The sequence below is a fragment of the Lutjanus erythropterus genome, chromosome 18 (genome assembly GCF_056507025.1).
Source record: "Lutjanus erythropterus isolate fLutEry1 chromosome 18, fLutEry1.hap2, whole genome shotgun sequence".
In the NCBI taxonomy this organism is placed as follows: Eukaryota; Metazoa; Chordata; class Actinopteri; order Lutjaniformes; family Lutjanidae; genus Lutjanus; species Lutjanus erythropterus.
This window is the reverse complement of record NC_139334.1, coordinates 12,671,942-12,695,000: the sequence shown is the minus strand read 5'-3', so window position 1 is coordinate 12,695,000 and position 23,059 is coordinate 12,671,942. Positions and strand designations below refer to the sequence as shown.

Genomic DNA, 23,059 nt, shown 5'->3' with positions numbered 1-23,059 from the left:
ACATACATACGGAAACAATTTCTGGACAGACATACATACATACATACGGAAACAATTTCTGGACATACATACATACATACATACATACGGAAACAATTTCTGGACATACATACATACATACGGAAACAATTTCTGGACATACATACATACATACATACATACATACGGAAACAATTTCTGGACATACATACATACATACATACATACGGAAACAATTTCTGGACATACATACATACATACATACATACATACATACAGAAACAATTTCTGGACATACATACATACATACATACATACATACATACATACATACGGAAACAATTTCTGGACATACATACATACATACATACGGAAACAATTTCTGGACATACATACATACATACATACATACGGAAACAATTTCTGGACATACATACATACATACGGAAACAATTTCTGGACATACATACATGCATACGGAAACAATTTCTGGACATAAATACATACATGCATACGGAAACAATTTCTGGACATACATACATACATGCATACATACGGAAACAATTTCTGGACATACATACATACATACATACATACATACATACATACATACGGAAACAATTTCTGGACATGCATACATACATACATACATACGGAAACAATTTCTGGACATGCATACATACATACATACATACATACGGAAACAATTTCTGGACATACATACATACATACATACATATGGAAACAATTTCTGGACATACATACATACATACATACATACATACGGAAACAATTTCTGGACATACATACATACATACGGAAACAATTTCTGGACATGCATACATACATACATACATACGGAAACAATTTCTGGACATACATACATACATACATACATACATACATACATACATACATACGGAAACAATTTATGGACATACATACATACATACATACATACATACGGAAACAATTTCTGGACATACATACATACATACGGAAACAATTTCTGGACATACATACATACATACATACATACGGAAACAATTTCTGGACATACATACATACATACGGAAACAATTTCTGGACATGCATACATACATACATACATACGGAAACAATTTCTGGACATACATACATACATACATACATACATACTGAAACAATTTATGGACATACATACATACATACATACATACGGAAACAAGTTCTGGACATACATACATACATACGGAAACAATTTCTGGACATACATACATACGGAAACAATTTCTGGACATACATACATACATACATACATACATACATACATACATACGGAAACAATTTCTGGACATACATACATACATACATACATACATACGGAAACAATTTCTGGACATACATACATACATACGGAAACAATTTCTGGACATATATACATACATACGGAAACAATTTCTGGACATACATACATACGTAAACAATTTCTATACATACATACATACATACATACATACATACATACATACATACATTCATTCATTTCCAGACAGAAAAGGTTGTGTGACAGCAAGATAAAGCTGTGAAAATATTCTAAATATAGTGGACTGATGTTATTTTTTAAATGGATAAAATGTGTTTGACTGCTGACCCCGTCCACAACAGTTCTCTGCTTAGCTTCATAGACCGGTACTCCTGCTGCTTCTCCAAACTGTTTGCATGTTGACCAGCATCTGCTGTAGGTAATGCACTGACCTCATTCGACCCCACTTCAAAAAAAATCTGAACCATCCCTTTAAGTTCTCTTGTCAGTTCTCCACATGCTCTCTCTCATACAGACCTGGGTTGGTGAAGACCCAGGTTGAGATGTTTGCCCCCGTGCTCATGATGTACTCCACATCCAGACTGGCCTCCAGACCGGCCTTTCCTGCTCCCTGAGTGCCCACGACCCGGTCCACCTGAGAGTGATGCTGGAAGCTCCGGCCAAACATGCTCATGAACTCAGCCAAGTCTGCAGGGCTGTAGTACTGCTCCAAGAACTGAAAGACAAAACAGCTAGCTACAGTGAAAAGGCACACAAAGTTACGGAGGGATTAAAGTACACATTTTTGACAGTAACACTTTTTATTATGATCAACTTATTCTGGGATGGTCACACCTGAGCTACAGCCTGACTGTTGTTCTGAGCCGTTCCCACATCAGCTGCTGTCAGGTTGTAGCGTTGCCTCAAGATGGCGGGAGTCACTCCCAGGTGTAAACCCTGCTTTTGCTTCTGGGTCGAAGAGGCTTTGATTAAGTCCTTCTGTGCTTTAGGAGGGAGGCGGTGAAGCCCTCCAACTGTGTAAGCACAAAAACAAAACAAATAAATAAAAAAAAAAAAAAAAATCCACCCTGCACTGTTAGTAGGAAGAGGAAGACTTTTTTTTTTGGTATTTCGAGAATATTTTCAAGTTTATTTCAAGTTGAACTTTCAGTATTAGGGCCATAAGAAAAAAAAATTATCAAGATTTATTTAGCAAGTAAAAATACAAGTTAAAGTTTGCTTTTATTCATGAAATTTCAACTTTATTTTCAAAATGCCTTCATTTTTTCCCCTCATCATTTCAATTATTTTTCCTCTCAGTATTTTGACTGTTTCTTCCTCCGTCGACAGTTTAAGTTTATTCTTCATCTGTAAAATTTAAAATTTTTCCTTATGACCGGCCCCAATACTTTTCCGTATGATACAGATCCTAAATACCTGAATATACAGCTATGACAGAAGACAGCCGAACATTTCACAGCTATAGAACCGGTTCTCACCAAAGTCCAGGTGCTGGTGAACATCATCATGAACAGAGTACGGAGCTGAAGACCTCACCACAGACTGACCGTCTCTCATGTAACGCTGGAACCTGCTGCCTGGAAGCAGCATCTCTGCAACCCTTAATGCATAAAACAAACACAACCACAGCCTAAATCTCTACAAACAAACAAACATTTACAATTCTGGGCACTTCAGAAACTCTTTGGCAGTGATGGGGACAAGTGAAAGGTTTATCATATGTAGAAATTAACAAGTAGTTTTCTGTCACTCTCTACCTGGTGCTGCCCATTATTCACAAATATAAAAATATGTGTGTAACTTATGTTTATTAAATAAAAAAGAAAGAAAAGAAAAGGAGAAAACAAGATGGCTGAGGTAAACAAGGTGATTCATAGTTATGCTAAAAGAAATAAGATAAAACAGTATGTATGAACAAGTGAGCACTTTTTGCAATAACGTCAACTGAGTGACTTTTTTTTTGCTGGCATATGACTTTATATTATATTTTCTTATAATTTCATATCACATGTAGGCTACATTGTACCCAAGTTATTTGAACTACTTTTTCTAAGTAGTTTACTTATTCTGAACTAAATTACCCCTAAGAGTAGTTCTACTGAAGTTCAGTAATCAGTAGATTGCAAACCTATGCTTTAAAAGTAACTTCTCCAATACTACATTTTGGGTCATATGCGAAACTGATATAACTCCAAGTAAGTCAAATTCACTCCACAGGAGCGGTTATTGTTATCATTATGGTTTTTTAAAGATCCGATAACTCAGCCTTAGATCTCAAAAGCCTGCAGTTTAAGTTAGCTTGATTTTAATCAACAACCACAGAAAGAAGAACCATCTCACGAGATTCAAGCATGGCCTGTGATGCTTACTCACAGAGGGAACTTACAGTTAGCAGAAAATATTTTTTTTATGTCTTAACTGTGTCAAGAGCAAGTAAAAAATACTGGTGACTAAGCAGAACAAGTGTTGCTTAAAAAGATGTGCTTACTCTGCAGTCATGGTGCACTGTAAAAAGTCCTGAGTGCGAACAGTCAGGCAGTTTGTAATCCCATGACTCTGCAGCCAGTGATGCACCACCTTCTGGGTCAGTTCAGATGGACGCACAAGAGAGGACACCTCCTCCAGGGTGAGGTGTTTACCTGTGGAAGACAAAACGGGCCTCTGTCATTCTGTCTGTAGTGTAGGAAGAGGTCACAGGTGACAGATTGTCCATTTTTTAAACTGCCACAGCAGAGCAGTCAAGCTCATATCCTGGTGATATATCACTGCAGGTTATGAAAGACAGAAACAGAAAAAAGTGATACACAAACCCCACTGAAAAGCTAAACTTAACAAGTGTGTGCTGTTTTTTTTAAATCTTAGATTTTTAGGGCCACTTCAGGACAAGCTGTAATTATCAGACATTGGTCTACCATATTGTGCTGAGTCAGGGTCTGACACCAGTCTGAGTGTTTCCTCCAGTAGGTCAACGTTTCGCTGCTTCAGGGCAAAAGTCAACTCCAGCTCCTCTGAGGGGTCGACACGACCCATATGAGTCCAGTCCTCTGGTATCCTGAAGAAAGAGGAAAAACTTCTCATGAGCTTTTACACTGTATGACATGACTTTACACAAAGTGCAACAGAAACTCTTTCAGCGGCATAATTTCCCATTGCTGCGCATGTTAAAAAGTTGATCTATGAATGTCTTCTTGTCTGATGTTCACGCAAAGGCTCCACAACCAAAACTATTGCAATGCATGTATGAGCAAGAAGGTGAAAGTTCAAGGCCTGCACTACAAAAGGCATATTTAGCAGCATCATATTTGGGCAGTTTCCCTTCATATGAAGACTTTTGTTTCTCTCAGTAGGAATATATTGAAGAATATTCAACAAAATGTCTTGAGTTTGTGTCTGTTGCAATTTGTGTGAGGTTGACCCACACTTCTGGGTAAAATCTAAATCTTCGCTACTGATTTTTGGACTGAATATGGAGCCACACTTGGAAATAAAAGTCCCCCCAAAAAATTACTACCTTTAAAACATCTAGTCGCAGTGATAATAGCTGCAAATCACTGAACAATTTTCCAGACAAATTGCACTGACTCCTTATCAGACAATTTTGCAAGGATTTAAAGATATTTTTTCAGAAAGATGTAAGTCTTTACAGCATATTAAAAACTGGTATGAGAATACAGAGAGAAAAAAAAGTCAATAAGGCTTGACTTTCAAATTTTCCAAAAAGGTTTTGAACAAGGGGAGATCCAAACATGATTTAATAGATGATACAGAGAAAGATAAGAGAATGGCTCTTAAAGTGGATTTGCTCACAGGACATCTTGGTTGTATTCCAGATATCCACTCGAGACCAACGAGCTGAATAACAAGGTGATGAAGAAGGTCAGTCTGGTGGAAAGGAAGAAACAAAACATTAAGGATTTAAATGTACGCATGCAGAGGTTCAGACAAACAAAAACGTAGGTAGAAACTATTTAAAACACGTCCTGAATCCAGTGTCTTATCTCAAACCCGAACAAAGTCTCAATGTGACTTATCTTAGTAGGTCAAACTAAGACGTTTCTAATCAGGAAGACATACACATATAAAACTGTTTGATAACTCTAATATAGATCACAACACGAATAAATGTCATTATTAACGCTATCTGACGACTTTGACTAGCTGTATTAGCAGGCAGGTATCTAGGTCATCACTAACAAAAAAAACACAAAATGCAAACTGCGATACATTACTAGTCGCATTAAAAAGAGTTACAGTCATCTAACTGCTTTCCTCCCTCTTTATCTTCGTAAAAAAAGACACACATATCAACTTATTTGAAGCACTCACAGTGCGTCCATCGTGTCCTCGGATGGTTTACACTCAGCTGTTGTGTCGGTGAGTAGGCAGTTATGGACGCAGCGGTCACGTGACATGCTTTCACGTGATTTTGTTATTCGAAAACGTCGATAGGGGAACCTCAGACACGCAAAAGATCTCGCGAGAGTAGAATTTTAACTCAAACCACGATCTTCCTCGAGCTGGGATCAGGGTTTGCCGAGTGATTTTTTTTGTCTCGAGACCCAGTAGTCAGGTCAATATATATATATTTAGTCCCGACAAACTGCACAATGAAGAAGCAACACGTACAAATCTCGCGAGAGTTTCACTTATCGAGGGTTTCCTTGTAGGCACGACCTTCAAAATTGTGTCCAGCGCCGTTTTCAATGGAAGTCAAAGATCTGCAAAACTTAATACACGTTATTTCTTCATCGTGTACGTTGTTGTTGTTGTTGAGGTGTTTTTGTTTCGTTGTTTTGTTTTTTTTAAGTACGACATTGTAAGACATAATAAATCTGTTATACATTTAATAAATTAAAAAAAAGCAAAGTTTTTTTATGTACAAAATCAAACTATTCCCTATTATGGGTCAGTCTTCAAAAATACTGGATCCTACAATTCCCATAATGCATGCCCCTAATTTGTAAAGCAGGTTTGCAGATACAGATATTCTAGTTACTTTTCAGATTACTATTTTACATAAAACACATGACAGTCTAATAAGAACGAGTCTCTGTCCTGTTTCCTCTTGTCAGCCCAAGAACCCTTAGATTTATCTGGTGACCCTTTAAAGGGACCCAGCCTCTTGGTTGGGAACGAGCAGAGGCCACCAAAGTACAGGATATAGGATATAAATGTTACAAAAGGTTTTTATTATTATTATTTTATTAAAGTTTGTATACTTCTCTAACCTCTGCAAATTCTTCAAATGAAAGAATCTGAGAAGAAAAATCCTTCTTTCATATAAACTGTGATTAGGTTATATGTAGATATTGCTTCATTTTGAGAGTTACAAGCCAAAAAGATTTCACCTTAATTGCACTCTATAATCATAATATACACAAATAAACCATAACTAAGACTTTAAGAATGTTTATTAAAAGAATAGTTACAACTGATGCTTGGAACTAGGACTTTAAACAAAAAATATATTTACAGGCACATATTGAAAGACCCCAAAGCTGAATATTGTAAAACAATTTACAACAATTAATTAATTGTAACCATTAGAAAAAGTCTCATTACAAAAAAATGTGTAATTTTTATACATTCTATTGAAGTTTCTGTTTTAAAAAAAAAAGTGTTAAATCAATTCTTCTGGCCAATGAGATCAGATCCTGCATTTAAGGAATTAAAAATAAAAATAAAAACATCTGTTACATGTGAAAGACGGGAGCAAAACTTTAGCTGTTTTATTTTTCACATTTGAAGAATTAAACATGTTCCACTTTAATTCATGAGAATACTTTGATTTTTATTTAAAAAGTGACATGACATTTCAGATCCAATCAGTCATTGTCTGAGAAGTAAAAGTCCTCTTCCTCTCCGCTTTCAGACAGCACTCCATCGTTTCCTGGGAACATCTCCCAAACAACAAAGGTGTCATTTTCTGGTGAAGAAGGGAAAGAAACGGTCTGTGTTAAACAACAAGACTCATGTTGCACACAAAATGTAGTAATAATAACTGCTCTCAGCTTTCAGTTATAGCTTTTAAAATGTGTTCAAGCCAGATTTCAGTGCACTACAATCTATTCAGGTTACACACTGAATAAATGCTATTACTGCTCCCTCCAGGTTTGTATTCTCTTTTGTGAATTAGAGCCAAAAGTTAGTTTAAAAATGTTAAATAATTGAATTTTCTCAGGGCCTATGCAGCCTTATTTAGTCACTGTGTTCATGGAAACAGTGATGAAGCCATAAACCTATACATGGAAATTGCTGAAAATCAAATTCCATACTCTGTATGAACCCTATCTTACTGTGAAAATCCCCCCAAACCACGGCTACATGTAGTGATGGACAAAAAAAAGTATCTCATAATATATTACACTACAAGCATTAGAAAGTTTAAATTGGTATGTTTCTATTGTCCCTCCTCAACACATGTATAAACTCATGACCAACACATCTGTCAGGAAACCCACCTGTGTTACCACATCTTCTCATCGTTCGTTTAACTGATGGCGTGGGTGTGAAGGCCTGAAAGAAACGAAGGAGGATGTTTTTTCCCCGATGAAATACAACAATCCACATGCTTCATAAAAACAAGCCTCACGAGTCAGTACCTTTGAAGAGGGAGCCTTTTTGCAGACATTAAACTGACGTTGTTTCATCCTCTTCTGGAGTTGAAAGACGTACTTGTCGTCATCGTTGCTTTGAAATCAAGTGAGAGGGAAGTTAGTTGCTGCGCTGAGATCAACTCTGACAAGCTAGAACACAGACGTCAACATCACTCACCCGTTCGGAGAGCCCATCATTCCAGGAGTGATGTGCAGACACTGGGGAGTCTTCACTTCAGGGAAGTCTGTCGACATGGGGGTGCGGGGCTCCCAATCCGACAGGTTATGATCATCACTCGGACACATGGACGGGATCTACGCATTGAGACAGACACAAGTTGGTGAGACAGTCTCATAATCACAGGACAGGGAGTTAAATGAAGTATCAAAATAAAGTATATCAACGCAGAAATAAACAAACCTCAAAGCGTTTATTCTGCATGTATGCAGAGCTGAAGACGTCATCAACGTTCTCTCTGGGCATGTTCTCCAGGAACTGACGCACCTGTTGCTTCCTCTTTAATGTTCCCACTCGAGAAGATATCACTGGATGATCTGTAACTAATCAGAGATACAACTTGTCAAACCTCTGCGGCTAACCATGTCTAACATCATGTCCTCACTTTTGCAAAAACCTTCAGATCATTTTGGTTAATAGGTTAATCAGTTAATCATCATTTTACCAGTAGAATGCAAAATATTAGATGGTTCCAACTTCAAAACCCTGAGGATTAAGTGTCTAACTATTCTCAGGCTTTAGTAAATTATGGATGTAAAAAAAAGTTGTTTGGGTTTTTTTTTTTTTTACCAGTTTCTGACTATTTAAAGACTGAACGACTAATCAGTAAAGAAAATAATAAAGGAAATGATGATGAAAATAATTAGGGATGCACAATAGTGCATACTATAAAATGCTATTTCTAGTATTAATATAACATTATATATAACATATTAATATAATATTAATATAACTTATAATATAACTTGTAGTTTATGCATACCTGAGGGTAAGAAAGGCTCAGATGTAGTGAGCAAAGTTTGATGATTTAATATTTCACAGCTCTGACTGAAGCAAATCTAGCTGATATCACACTTCATTTAGTTTTTCTAAAGTTCATCAAAAAAAACTTCACAGGGCATTTTACCTAAGAATTTAAATGAAATGCTTTGCCATAATTTGTCAAATCAGATATTATCTTAACTGATATTTCAGTACCGATATAGCTGTGACAATATTTGCCAATAATTTATCGGCCCAAATTCTTATGTTTTGGAGCAACATACGCTGCCATCCAGACGAATTCTGTTTCAAGGATGTCCCTGTTTATTTCAACAGGACAATGCCAAGACACATCCTGCATGTGTTATAACCGCATGACTTCATGGAAAAAGAGTTCAGAAATAAATCTCTACCTGGATCTTTTGGTGCCTCAATCTTTTTCTTTTTGGGTCTCTTTGCTGTCTTGGCTGGAGTCTGCGAGGTTCCCAGGGATGCGTGCTGTTTGTGACACTCCTCTGCAGAACGTGTTCCTACGATCATTGCCACCTTTGCCCAGTAACCTGCCATATGCTTAGGATAGAAGGACACAGCCCTGGAAAACACACACATATGAGGTTATGACACAGAGTTGTTACTCCAATTCTGCAAAATGCTACTTTCTCATTGTGTCAGTAGACAAACTTACTCCTGGAGCTTCATGAGCTCTTCCTCTGTCCACTCGTCTTCATCTTGCTCTTTTGGATTCAGTTTGACTGCCTTGTGTTTCTTGCTGGACTGTGTGTGTTTGGGTGAAGGCTTTACAGGTCGTGATGTCTTGGTGGATTTGTTGCATTTGTTTTTAGTTTGTGTTTGTGCAGTGTCTCTCTCTTTCACCACTCTGGTTCTCTTGTTCAGTTTCTTTCCACTGCCCTCAGACTCACTTGATGGAGTCGAGCGGCTTGGCTGTGACCTCTCACCTCTCTTCCTCTGCACTCCTTTCTCCCGCTTCTTCCTCCTGGGGGAAAACTCATCACCGGATGACTGATCTGTTGATGTTTGGTCACTAACAGCAGGAGATTCTTTTTGTTTGCTCCGTGAGACTCTCACTGAAGGCCTTCTGGTGTCAAGTGTCTGTTTTTTTGATGCCCCTGTTGAAGTCTTTGCAGGTTTGCTTTGTTTTTGAGGGACAGAGTCCACACAGAGCGTCCTCTCTGCTGCTGGACGCCTCTGGCTGGACCTCGTCCTCCTGCCAGACCACTCGTCAGGGCTGCTAAGTGTCTCAACGGGAGGTTCAGGTGAATAAGATGGCTTCTCGGCAGGGGTAACCTTAGCTCTGTTGTGTTTGCGGAGAGGAGCTTTGACCTTCCTCAGTGGTACTGATGTTTCTTGGTCGCTGGCTGATTCACATTTTTTACGGCCTGGAAACACAGAGGACACTTTGTCTGCACGCAACTCACAACTTATCTCACAACACAAGAGCTACAGCTGCTCAGTTATTTTTACCTTCGCTGCAGGGCAAGAACACACGGGCAGGTTTCTGTGACGTCCTTGCAGACACTGTTGTACTGACGTCCTGTAAGATATGAGCATAGTGATGCCGATCAGAAATATCACATGTTCAGACATATTCTTGAGTATTAGGAGAAATCAAATTCTCCAAAAAAATCTTCAAAGATGATTTACTACTAACACCCTAATTTATTTTTTATTTGAATTATTTGAATTTATTCTTTAAATATTTATATACATGAAATATATTCAGTTGACATCTGTGCCAACAGTGGTGACACCAGCAATGGTGGATTTACAAAATGAGTTTATATCCAAAATAAATAAATAAATAAATTCATGGTACACCTTGTGCATCCTTTGGTGTTATAAATTAAATTATGTGCTGTTGTTATCAAAGAGAATCAGGCTTTATACTGGTATAGCAGTATTTATTTAATACATTATTTTGAACTTGCTGTGCTTACGGGGTTGCAGATGGAGGTATCGTAACATTCATGGATGGTAACGTTCATGTGTGCGTCCAGAATGACTCTCCCTCCCTTCCAGTACTCCAGAGGTGGCTTGATGACGCGACCACTTCGAGACACTTTTGCAAAGGACGAGGAGGCAGGAGGACAGAAAGCAGCTGAGAGAGGAGAGGAGAGAATAAATGAGAAGGTAACACAAAGTCCTTTAGTGCAGCTGCTGTGGACTTGAATACAAAAGTTAATGAATGCAATACCACAGATTGTTAGAGTCAGTAATAAAAATCATGATGTGAAACACATGAGATTACATTTTTTTTGCAATGTTAACTGCTTCAGTGATGGGAAGCTTCTGAAAGGGATACGATTGAAGGGGAGCAGACACTGTAAAGGTACACCACCAGTGTTAGCTTTAGCTGTGCTGTCTATGTTGTGTTTGTCTTGTACTTACGTGTGTTAAAAGGCTGCTGTCTGTGCTGCTTCACAGAGAGGTTGATGGAGGAGGCCTCAGATTTTGTCTCTGCCCTGACGCCTCTCTGTCCACTGTTCCTCTTTGTTTTTCTGCTGGGGTTGCCACAACAGAAAAAAACCCAACTAATTTTAACTATTTGTGAATATGGTTTTCAAACATGCAGTAGTCGTTTCATCTCAACATGCCCAGAAAAAACTACGACCTTATTGCAAGTGACTTTAGAGGGAGACACATATTCTTACCCTCCTGACTCTGACATGAACTTCTCATAAAGTGCCTTCCAGTCTGGAGGAAAACCGTTAACAAACTTCTTCAAAAGCCACTTGGGAAACCCTGCAGGCAAAAAGTGAGAAAAACAAGGAAGATTAATCCATGCAGTATTCACATTTGTATATGGCTAAATCAAAGTTTTTTTTAAAAAATGTACTTTAACTTTTTTCTGCCAAAGTGAAACATTTTTCTCAGTGGAAAATATTTATCCATACAGGATCCGACTTACCACAGTCGATATCCAAGTTCATCTTGCCAATCAAGATGTAAACCCTGCCAGAGACGGTCTTAAGCACATAATTAGAAACTCTGTCCACAATGATGTTACTGTTCCACGGTATGTTCTCCTCCCTGGGTGGAAACGACAAGGAAAAAACAATCCAGTGATCACTTTAAAACAAAAAACTTAGAGATCCTAAAAATCTGGAATCCTAAGCATAAAAATGTCACAGTGAGAGCAACCTGAAAATTTATGATAATAAACTTAAACTGCATTCTGTTCTTCTCAAACATTCAGATCTTTTAAATCGTGATGCCTGTAGAAATACTTACCGATGGATTCCCTCAACAAACAGCCCCTCACGACTCCTCCTCAGGAACCACTTTTTGAGATAAATTACACTATCCTGTCAAAATGGAAAACACAAGGCCAGTAAGACACAACAGACAAAACACTGTTGATCTCCATCTCTCACTGGATCTAAAATGTATCTGCAAATCCAAATTAATATCACCTCTTTTATCAAAGACTTAAATTTGAGAGTTATTTATTTCTACTCACAGTTGGGAATTTTGCACTCTGAGGCCATTTCTTGCGCTTGAACACAAACTCATTTTTCTTCGGTATGGAGACACGCGGGGTGTTGAGAACGAGTGGGTCTTCCAGCAGAACAGGTTGTGATGGAGCAGCAGGGACCAGGAAAACTTCAGAGTGGTCCGTGTCTGATTGGCTGTCAGCCGACTCTCCACTGGACCGGTCGACAGGAGCAACACTTTTTGGGACGCACAAGGCGACGTCCTCAGTCTCAGCCTCACTGTGAGCCGCGGAGGGAGGCGATGTGTGTCTGGACTGATGGAAATTGCCTGTGGAGTGTAAGTGATGACATAAACCAGGGTTCCTACACCTTTTCAGAAGTCAAATTCAAGCACTTTTCAACAACTTTCCTTTGTTGTTGTGATCAATTACACATAGACATACTCAAAATCCTAATTTTATTTCTTCATCACATTAAACCGCATGTTATTGAGCTGTAAACAACTAAAATTATGTTTCGTGATAGAATTGCAGAGAAAGGTTACAAGTTAAAGGAAAACACAACAAAGTTTGATGCTTCAAATTGTGTTACCTGTCTGTAAGTACACTTTGCATCCTTTATAACCTGGCTGAGCCATTTCCCAAATTATTCTATTTCTTCATTTAAAATGCTAACCACTCAGTTAGGTAGTGAATTATTATGAAAGTAATGCAATTACAATTTCAAGCACTTTTTCCAAAATCCAAGCATTTTCAAACCTTGGAAAAATTACATTAAAAAGGTGTTTTAAGGATTTCCAGCACCTACACGAACCTTGATGAACAAAACCATGCTGTGCAACGCAGCAACATGCAAACACAAAACATAAACCAAAACAAGAATTATGCCTACATACATACACAGCTTAAACTAAGCACTTTGTTTTTGCGCTTCATAACACACTGACCTCCATCAAGGAACTCCCTCGTGCTGCTGCTGACGTTATGAACTTCCTGCTGCTCCATTTTACTCTCCCTCTTCTTCATGAAAGCAAACATCTTGGCAGGAGACATCGGAGGAACATTGTCCAGAATACCACAGCAACCTGTTCAAAACAGCAACGAGGCAGCGGTCAGTTTCTTCCTCCAAATCAGTGGTTCCCAAATGGTGTGCCTTGGGATTTTGTACAGTGAGTTTACTGTCATAAATGAGTAAGGAAACCAGACAATATTCATATTTAAGAAGCTGAAATCCGAAATTTTTTGACTGTTTTTCTTAAAAATACTCATAATTATCTATCTATTTTGCTAAACAATTACTTATGGCAATCAATTTAATAGTTGACTACTAATTGATTAAGCGTTGCAGGTCTGATTGTAGATATTTTTGTTTTTACATTATCTGAGTGATTTCCAACATAATTTATGATCAATTGTTAATGGCGACAGAAGGAAAACACAGCAGTGATAAAATCTCACGTTTCTTGGCGGTGGATCTTGGTGGTGGGAAGATGGGTTCATGAGTGGACCCTCTGACATGACCCAGGTCCTGCACACAGGTGGTGTTGTGGCGGGTGTCCTCCTCACTGAAGGCACCGGTGCTTTTCCTCTCCTGTGGCTGACTCGGGATTTCACTGCAGTCCTCTTTTGTGCTGCTGCTGACATTATTAAACCCCCATGGCTGCAACTTTCTCTTCCTCAGCCTGTTTCTCATGGGGGAAAACATACAGGACGGAGTAATACACTCCTCCTCCAACACACTCCTCACACAGTCCACTGGCTGTGTCTTTACTGGAGTCCTGCTGGGTACAGTGAGCCCATCCACATCTCTGACGTGAGCTGGTTCCGTGTGGATCTGTTTCCTGTTGACCATAAAGACAGGCTGAGACACGGCTGTTGACTCCAGAAAGGCTGCTTTTCTTGGTGTACGTCCATGTCCTGTCTCAGTCACAGGAGGTATATCCTCCACATGCCTGGTGCTGATGTCTGAATACAAGTATCCGAAGGTTTTCTGAGGACTGGATATGGGCGACAGGGTCAAAGCCTGCGCTTCATTTCCGTATGAACCAAACCTGTGATTCTCCTTCAGCTCCTCGGTCATCCAGCTGCTCTGTGTCCTCTTCTTCCTGGGAGAGTTAACCTCCGCTCCATGTTTCTCTCCAACGCTAAACAGCGGATCGTTGGCGCACATTTCTCTCTGTACTCTGGATTTTAGTTTAGCAAACACTCTGGCAGGAGACTCGAACCGCGGTTTATTCTCTTGTAATGTGTGATGATACGACGCCATGGTTTTTACTTTAAAAGATAACAGATTATTATAAATCCGCCGCGCTGGCTAGCAGCTAGCCCGCTAGCCCGAAAATTTAAAATTTCTCACCACTGCCGCCTTTGGCTGGGAACCTGTGACGTACGTCCAAAACAATACGTCACTTCCGTGCATGATTCGAAAAACTACAAAACTTTTTTTTTTTTTTTCCAGTTTCCCAATCTGAGGTTTCCAAGCCAAACCCCCCCCCCCCAATTTTTTTTACAACATTAACAAAACATTTGAACATTATGTTGATACTATTAAATCTTTTTATTTTTATTTTTAAAATATTTGTATGTATTTATGTTCCTTTCTCTCATATTCTCTCTTGCGGTTCTCCCGTTTTTTTTCTTGCTGCCTGGACCTCTAAAACACAGGGTCCGCGGCAAGCAACACTGAAAAAAAGAAAGACAGAAAGAACAAGTCTAACATCTATGAAATTATTAAGTTGATAATAACTGTGGCCCAAAAATCCACATTCATAACAGCATATTTACCAAAGTCCAGTCCCACCTTAATATTTAAAAACAGAGGAGCACAACAATATATACAAACAATTCTTACGTCAAATGACTCGAAAGCAGCATACAAGTGTGCATTAGAATTTAATTCTTTTAAGTTGAATTGCATTTTATTGAATTGAACTGAAATGAATTGAATTGAATTGAACTGATTTGTATTTTCTCCTGTGGAGGGCAGTCATACGACAAGTACCGTCTAACTTGCTAAAAACCGTAGAAGAAGAAAAAACGTATTGCGCATTCTCACAACAGAGTCACACTTCCGGGATTAGGTTTTTTCTTTCTTGGCTGTCGTCGGTTGTCTGTCCCATGTAGTTAATAGTTAAAAATCAAAGGAACTATTTGTATGGCATTGTTTTTGTTTACATGAACAGTTTGTCTTTTAGGGTTAATACTAAACGGACCGTCCTTACTGTGAATATATTAGGATATAAATTGTTGTTAAGCCTCTAAAAACTCTGAGCGGTGTGACAGAAGTGATGCAACATGGCAGCAACTCCTTTCAGTAGATGTCTTCTCTCAGCAATAAGGAGTCAAACTCGGTGTCAGAGCCGTGGACTTAACTCTGTGGCAGAGAGGACAGTCGGCCGGGTGTCCTCTGTGGTGATATGTCACCACAGAGGAGGAGCAGAGGGACACACAAGCCTGGAAAGGGCACCCTCGGTGGAGGAGTGGGACCGAAAGAGTGGTGGTCGGAATAGCAAGAGCAGCAGCTGTCCTCTGCTGAAGACAGTCTCTGTGGGTTTGGGACTATGTGGCGTGGTGCTTCTGGACAGCCAGAGAGAAGATAAAGACAAGCACAGAAGAGTAACGATATCTGGGCGTTGTGTTGACCGTATCCTGCCTTCAGCTCAGTGCGCGTCTCCCTTTAAGCCTGACAGCCCGCGGTATAAATACAACTTTATTGCAGATGTGGTGGAAAAGTCCACTCCAGCTGTGGTGTACATTGAGATCGTGGGCAGGTGAGTTGACTTAAAGGTGCCATGTGGTTGGAATTCCAATGAATTTGTAGTGTGTCACTCCAACTTCTGTGTAGCAGGAAGTGCAGCTACGTCGCCACTTAAAATGTTTTCATCTCATGCTTCATATTACATACAGGGGGTCGACTGATGTGGTTTTTCAGGGCCAATAATGTAGGACTTACCTATATGACTTATAAATAATATCTTGACATTACGTACCGTTGGAGCTGGCAAGTACAATCCTTCTGACGAAATACCTCAGTATCACAACAATAGTGTAGGGATGACTAATGGTGTTTTCATAAACTATTAACGCAATGACATTTTTGATAAATAATTGTCAGTAATGTGGACATAATGATTAAGTGGGTAATAGTCCAGACAATAACATCCAGTCCAGTTTAGACGATAACATCACTGTACTGTGATGCTGTCTTTTAAACCAGGAAAAAACAATACTCATGCCATTATGATATAACCATATCCAAAATCTAAGACAATATCTCCTATCACAGTATGGGTATAATATCAATATATTGCCTAGCCCTGCCAGTAACTGATATTTTGAATCGATATGCATTTGTTGTCATGGTCCAAAATAAGGCTGCACAGTGTAGTAAAAAAAAATGGGGATGATCATTTTTGCATTACAATTTTCAGTTTTTACTGAAAAAAAACTTGAATCATGATAATGTTCTGTAGGGGTCTGTAACAAACAAACATGTTTCCTTTCATCTGCAGAACAAGATTTTCTGTGCAGCACTACAGAACCTCATTATATTGTTGTTTTGTCACACACTTTTCCTTTTTCAAAAAAAAAAAAAAGTGTGATTTGGTTCTGGTTCTGAGATTTGGATATTGCACTTGGCCAGATTGCAATTTTGATAAAACTGCTATTAATTGTTCAGCCTAGTCGAAAATTAACTTTTTTGTCTACCAGCCAAATAGCTAGTGAAAATGCTCAAAAGATTACCATTGTTCTTTGGCTGGTGAGTGAAGCACCTTGAATGTTTTGCATATTTTGAGCCCTGGTTGCAATAAAAACGAAAATATTAGTGATAAAAAAATAGAATAACACAAATGTCAACACAAATATTTATTCAAATGTCTTTAATCATAGCTGTGTAATTAAATGTTGCAAAAAGATAAATTTTAAACATAAAAAAGAGCTCCCAGTACAGGTTTTTATAAAGTTAACTGAAAATGTAAGTAAATTAATGAACCATTTTGTAAATAAAGTAACACTAGTAAAAGCTTGCCAGTGAGACAACTTCTGTTCTTCTCATAAACTGTTATGGCTACAACTTTGTGCATTTCCAGTGGTGTAACAGGGAAACTGGGCATGTTTGTCATTATATAAACAGATCACAAATGTATTTGTGATATTTCTTGCAACTTCACAAATATTTGCTGCCATTACTTTGAAACATGGCTGCGATTACTCATGGCGCAGCTACAGTTTGTGAATGTTTTCCTCTTTCGCACCTCTGTGGCAGTCAGTGATGATGGACTTTATCACATTTTTAAATAAATTTATCAGCCATCAGATTTTTTTAAAAAAAGGTTCTGATAATCATAAAATGCTGAATAACAGAGCAGATAATTGGCTTTGTTGATGATGGGTCAACCCCATTTACATACCTTGTGATTGCTGTTACTCCCAGTATAAATTTTGATAGTCAACTTTGAGCTGAGCATGAAACATCAACATCAAGTGTGAGCTGAGAGCAATAAAGATACATTTTGATAGATGCTAATCAATTAAAAAGTGGGAACATATAATATGAAGGTGTTAGATACAGAGACTATCACAAGTTCTGAAAGCTGTGTTAGCACAGTCTGTAGCATACAGGTATGTCTGACCTTGTCAACCTAAAGAATGTGAAAACATATACAGAGGCAACATAGCAGAAATTCTTTCAGGTCACAGCTTCAGGATCCACATTCTTCACATTTTCTAATCTATATGTATCAGAGATTTAGTCATCAAATGTGTCTGTAGTATGATTTTGTTGCTCTGTACTTGTGACAACTATTACATGTCTGTTTGTCCTGGGAGAGCAATCCCTTCTCTGGGGTTCTTGCTCTGGTTTATTCCATTTTTAATCCCTGTTTTTTTATGTTTGCTGTTTATTGTACCTTTTAGAAATAATATGTTCTAAAAAAAATCTGCCAGATAATCAATACTTTATCATAAGACAGTCTTTTGTCAAAGCTGCGATTTCCCTTGAGGGGCCCCAAAAGCCTCAGTTTCACTTCACTGTGAGTCAAATAGTTTGTGGTCATGTGATTCAATGTAATTTTGTTTGTATGAAAGTGTTTTGTTTCCAGGCTGAATAATATCAGCTGCTTTCACTGCTTTACAGACACCCGTTTTCAGGAAGAGAACTCCCCGTGTCAAATGGCTCTGGTTTTATTATCAGCAGTGACGGTCTCATCGTCACCAATGCTCACGTCGTGGCCAACAAGAGAGGCGTCAGAGTGAAACTCACCAACGGAGATGTGTACAATGCCACTGTGCAAGATGTGGATCCAGTAGCAGACATCGCCACCATCAAAATCACTGCGAGGGTGAGAACAGAGACTACCAACAGATTATCACTGCAACAGACAGAAAAAAGTCAAAACAAAAGTAAATAAAGTGACTCCTGGTCTACTGGCTACTGGTCGACAACAGTAAGGCCAGATGATTTACAATAATTATGACGGAAACACACCAATGTGCCCACAATGTGATCAAAAGTAGCAACATTTTAATGAGGCTACCTTCAAACTTCATTCTTGTGGTTGTTTAATATCAATTTTAAAGGGATAGTTCAGATTATTTAAAGTGGAGTTGTATGAGAAGAAGCCATAATATTTTGACCACTTTACTTTGCCGTCACACAGCCTCTTCCAACACCATTATACAAGCCAAATATCGTTCTCTCTAAAGCTACCAGACTCCTTTGGCAGAATCTGTAATTTTACCTTGCAAAACACAGATATACTGATCTACTGCTGCCTTATATTTTTGCTATTGTGTGATTTTGGTGAATCTGAACTAACCCTTTAAAACGTCAAAGTCACACAATAACACAAACAGTTTGACTGATCAAGGCAGCGGTAGATCAGCAACTCCCGTGTTCTGTGAGATAAAACAACTGATTTAGGCAAGAAATTCTGGTTGAAGAGAGCAATATTTAAGACGGCAGTTTCCAGGCGGAAACGGCTGTCTAACAGCGAGGTAAAACAGTGAAAATATTCCAAGTGTAGTGTGCACTTTAACTGATATTGATTGATTGATAGACAGGTGGACAAAATATGGTTTGCTGCTGACCCTGTCCACAGCAGTTTTTTTTGCCTAGTGTCAGTTCTGGTAATCCTCTCTGATTCTTCAAACTGTCAGTCACCAATCTGCTGCAGGTGATACACTGACTATGGCTAAGTACCTCATACAGCCCTGCTTCAAAAATTCCAAACTATCCCTTTAAGATATCATGCAGTTGTGCATCTTGGTATTTTGCTACGTCTCTCCCAGAGGGGCTTGTTTAGAGGAGAAAACTACCCATAAAAAGTGTGTAAAGCTGTGTCTGGTTTCTGTCAAACCTCCTGTACAGCTGTGAAGAATGAGCGTTATCTTTTGCCCAAGTATAGACATCCTGCTTTTCCTCGTGAGAATAACAAGGCTGTGATTCATACATTCTACTGAAAGAGCACTATAGTCTTCTGTTTTTCCAGCTAAAAACAGTACTGTGATAGAAGAACCAAGAGCTGATTCAGCATCTTTGTGATTGAGCGGGAGACTTACATGATCACATTGCATATGGATAAAATGGGATGCTCTATTCTTTATAAGTAGTGAGGATGTACGTTTGACCTGCTCTTTCTCATCTCGCCCCCTGACATGTAGAACCCTTTACCCACACTCACCCTCGGTCGGTCGTCTGATGTTCGACAGGGAGAGTTTGTGGTCGCCATGGGAAGCCCGTTCTCTTTACGGAACACAATCACGTCAGGAATTGTCAGCTCGGTGCAGAGAGGCAGTAAAGAGCTGGGCCTGTCCAACCCCAACATGGAGTACATCCAGACTGACGCAGCCATCGACGTGAGTATACTGCAACAGTTCCATTTAAGGTTAAATATATTGCCACAGGATAAGTTCATGTACGCAAAGGAAGAAAACTGTGAAACCTGAGAGTGACTAGGTGGAGGAAAAGGTTTTTGGTTTTTGTGAGGGTGTCTGCCTCTTTTTCAGTTTACAGATTACCTGGGTAGGCCTGGCAACGCATGTAAATGTTAGAAACCAACGTGTTTAATGGATTAAGAAGAAATGAACCCGTGGAGAGGGTTTATGACTCAGAAATTTCTCGCTTCTTGACGTCAAATGTGACTGATTTGTTTTGCAGTTTGGAAACTCTGGAGGTCCCCTGATTAATTTGGTGAGTCACTGGTCCTGTGTTTCTAATGTTGATCACACACACACACACACAAACCTGTTCTGACAGTTTTGCTCTGTAACGCTTAAACGGACAGCAGATTTTCAGGTTGTTTGATGTCCTGTACTTACAGGTGGTAAAATTACATCGAACAACCTTCATGTTCTTATTAAAGATTGTTGCATTAGGTGAATTTTTTGTCTGTTGTTACAGGATATGGAAAGTGATGTGTGATTAGAGCAACACGAAGACATTACAGTATCCCCTAAAAATAGACAAAATAAAAGAAACAAAAGCAATAAATAAGTTTGAAAGCATCCCTTCAGTATTTCACAGTAGATGAAGACTGTTTAAAGTTTTATACAGTCCCATTCTTCCCTAGAACAAATATTTTTCTCATGTCATATTATGTTGTTTTACTTTGTAATGGTTTGTAGAAATTATTTTTTTATAAAATAAACTGGCTTTACAGTGTATCTTCTACAAAATTTAAGTTCACATTAGTTCTTGATTGAGCTTCAAATATAAATATTTTACCTAACAGGATGATTATATTTATTATTTGGGGATGGTCTTTATCCAGATCCCACCATACAAAGTTTAAAGGTGTAAATTTAAAGTGAATGTCATGTCGCCTTAGCCAACACTTACAATATTTATTTTGTGTTCAAAAGTTGTTTCCTAGCAACTAACAGTCATTGCTATCAATAAAACTGCAGTTTGTTTACTCAGACATTACTGGACTTTGGCAGCGTCTCTGAATGCGTTCTCTCTCCTCTAATCAGGACGGTGAAGTCATCGGTATTAACACCATGAAGGTCACTGCAGGAATCTCATTTGCTATCCCATCTGATTGCCTGAAACTTTTTCTTGATCAAGCAGCAAAGAAAAGAAGTAAGACTCCACATCCCACCCTCTTTCTGTCCCTGAAGCATCCACCTGTTCTCTCCTATTGAAGACATCATTTTCATACATCCTGTTTTTGTGTGTCTTCCTCAAGGTTCTTGGTTTGGCGAGTCAGAGACAAAGCGGCGGTACATTGGTGTGATGATGCTGACGCTGACACCGAGGTAAACGCCTGCAGTAAAACTGACTCAAGCGTAGTTACAACACAACTCCACCTCCAGGTCTTAACACCAGATGTGTTCTTGTTTTGCCCCTTGGCTTCAGCATCATTGCAGAGTTGAAGTTGAGAGACTCGTCCTTCCCAGACGTGACGCACGGCATCCTGATTCACAAAGTGATCATTGGCTCTCCAGCAAACAGGTGAGCAGACCAGACAACTGTGGGTGGGGATGAAGGATTCTTCTTGGTGTTGAATTTTCAGTGTTGGAGGTGTTTCCTTTCCGCCGCTGAATAGTTTTATCTCATACTTGTATTGGGGACTGTATTGCAGACTCAGACTTATACAAGGCTGCCGTACAGAATTTACATATATTCCAGGTTTTGAAGGTTGAAATTTGGCTATTTTTTGCAATTGATACAGTAAAATTTATTCTCATATTAATGAAAAACATTAAAAATATTTTTGAATTTTAACAAATTTGATTTTTTTTGTTTCAGATAAATATTGACAATCAAAATGGAATTTTTCCTTGAAGTTGTGCAGAATGTTGTGGACAATAAAATGTCAAAAAAAAGAGTTAATATCCTGATCACAATTTCCCAGTGCCCAAAGTGATGTCTTCACATTGCTTCTTTTGTCCAAAAACTCATTTACTATCATAAATGACAAAAAAAAAAAAAAAAAAAAGCTAATCTTCACATTTAAGAAACTTGAACCAGCAAATATTTAACATTTTTGCTTGAAAAGAAATACTTAAATGATTAAGCAACCACCAAAATAGTTGGCAGTTTATTTTCTTTCTATAGATTAATCAGCTAATTGTTGCAGCTCTGATGTCGTACTGTCATGATTGTTTCAGAGCCGGTATGCTACCAGGAGACATCGTGGTGGAGATCAACGGAGTGAACGTGAACACATCAGAGGAGATCTACCAGGCTGTCCGAAACAGTGACCAAATCAACATGGTGGTGCAGAGAGGACACGAGCTGCTACGACTGCAAATGACTCCAGAGTACACAGAGTGATAATAACCTCATGACTTCATTTCTTAACTTCAGATTAACCTGACGGACAGACGGCCACATGAGGAGAAAACTGTGAAACCGATAGAGCATGGTCGATTGAAAATGTTTGTAAATGAATACCTAGTCAAGCAGATTTTAAATGTACATAGGTGCAGTCTCTGACTTTCGTTAAATATGTTGCTGATAAATTACAGCAACAAGCCTGCAGTGTTAGATTACAACTGAAGTAAGGGTTTATCAGTCAAGTGTCGTCTGGTTTAAAGTCCACTGAGGAAGTCTTTCTCTCTATGGCTGATGGCTGTAAATGACAATGATTTCAGTGTCAAACTGACTGAATTTACATGAACCTGCCACCACCTGAAGACTTAAATGATTAAACATTTCAGTATTTATTCCCGGGTTTCTTTGAGTACAATAAACAAAATGTGTTTTCTACCTCTACAAAAAG

General features: G+C 38.7%; 3 protein-coding genes across 4 annotated transcripts in view; 1 reads left to right on the top strand and 2 right to left on the bottom strand.

Moving 5' to 3' along the window:
* The window catches only part of tpp1 (tripeptidyl peptidase I), a 32,372-nt gene extending 26,660 nt beyond the window's left edge, over nucleotides 1-5,712 (bottom strand). Inside the window, exons 1-7 of the mRNA XM_084742756.1 lie at nucleotides 5,612-5,712; nucleotides 5,093-5,167; nucleotides 4,198-4,337; nucleotides 3,774-3,924; nucleotides 2,764-2,885; nucleotides 2,120-2,298; nucleotides 1,802-2,000 (exon numbers count right to left, since the gene is read on the bottom strand). Coding sequence (XP_084598882.1) covers nucleotides 1,802-2,000; nucleotides 2,120-2,298; nucleotides 2,764-2,885; nucleotides 3,774-3,924; nucleotides 4,198-4,337; nucleotides 5,093-5,167; nucleotides 5,612-5,697 — 952 coding nt within the window. The 5' untranslated portion in view covers nucleotides 5,698-5,712. The remainder of the gene's footprint in view (nucleotides 1-1,801; nucleotides 2,001-2,119; nucleotides 2,299-2,763; nucleotides 2,886-3,773; nucleotides 3,925-4,197; nucleotides 4,338-5,092; nucleotides 5,168-5,611) is intronic.
* Nucleotides 5,713-6,978: 1,266 nt separating this feature from the next.
* Nucleotides 6,979-14,722, bottom strand: mis18bp1 (MIS18 binding protein 1). Of its 2 annotated transcripts, none has more exons than XM_084743172.1 (16): nucleotides 13,791-14,722; nucleotides 13,280-13,417; nucleotides 12,360-12,661; nucleotides 12,131-12,204; nucleotides 11,808-11,929; nucleotides 11,551-11,641; nucleotides 11,288-11,397; nucleotides 10,837-10,997; nucleotides 10,364-10,433; nucleotides 9,567-10,278; nucleotides 9,295-9,473; nucleotides 8,303-8,442; nucleotides 8,060-8,196; nucleotides 7,888-7,975; nucleotides 7,747-7,801; nucleotides 6,979-7,211 (listed from the first exon to the last, which is right to left on the bottom strand). In XM_084743172.1, the coding sequence occupies exons 1-16, from the start codon at nucleotides 14,596-14,598 to the stop codon at nucleotides 7,111-7,113; spliced, it is 3,288 nt and encodes a 1,095-aa protein (XP_084599298.1). In that variant the 5' UTR covers nucleotides 14,599-14,722; the 3' UTR covers nucleotides 6,979-7,110. The 2 variants fall into 2 exon arrangements, with proteins under 2 accessions (XP_084599298.1, XP_084599297.1); XM_084743171.1 differs by having other exon boundaries at nucleotides 11,288-11,400; nucleotides 13,791-14,721.
* A 662-nt stretch (nucleotides 14,723-15,384) lies between these two features.
* LOC146310755 (serine protease HTRA2, mitochondrial-like) lies at nucleotides 15,385-23,058 on the top strand. The gene is made up of 8 exons (XM_084743173.1): nucleotides 15,385-16,102; nucleotides 18,469-18,673; nucleotides 19,995-20,189; nucleotides 20,491-20,523; nucleotides 21,306-21,414; nucleotides 21,521-21,590; nucleotides 21,691-21,786; nucleotides 22,446-23,058. Exons 1-8 carry the CDS (start codon nucleotides 15,627-15,629, stop codon nucleotides 22,609-22,611), a joined length of 1,350 nt encoding a protein of 449 aa, XP_084599299.1. The 5' UTR covers nucleotides 15,385-15,626; the 3' UTR covers nucleotides 22,612-23,058.
* Nucleotide 23,059: the final 1 nt, after the last annotated feature.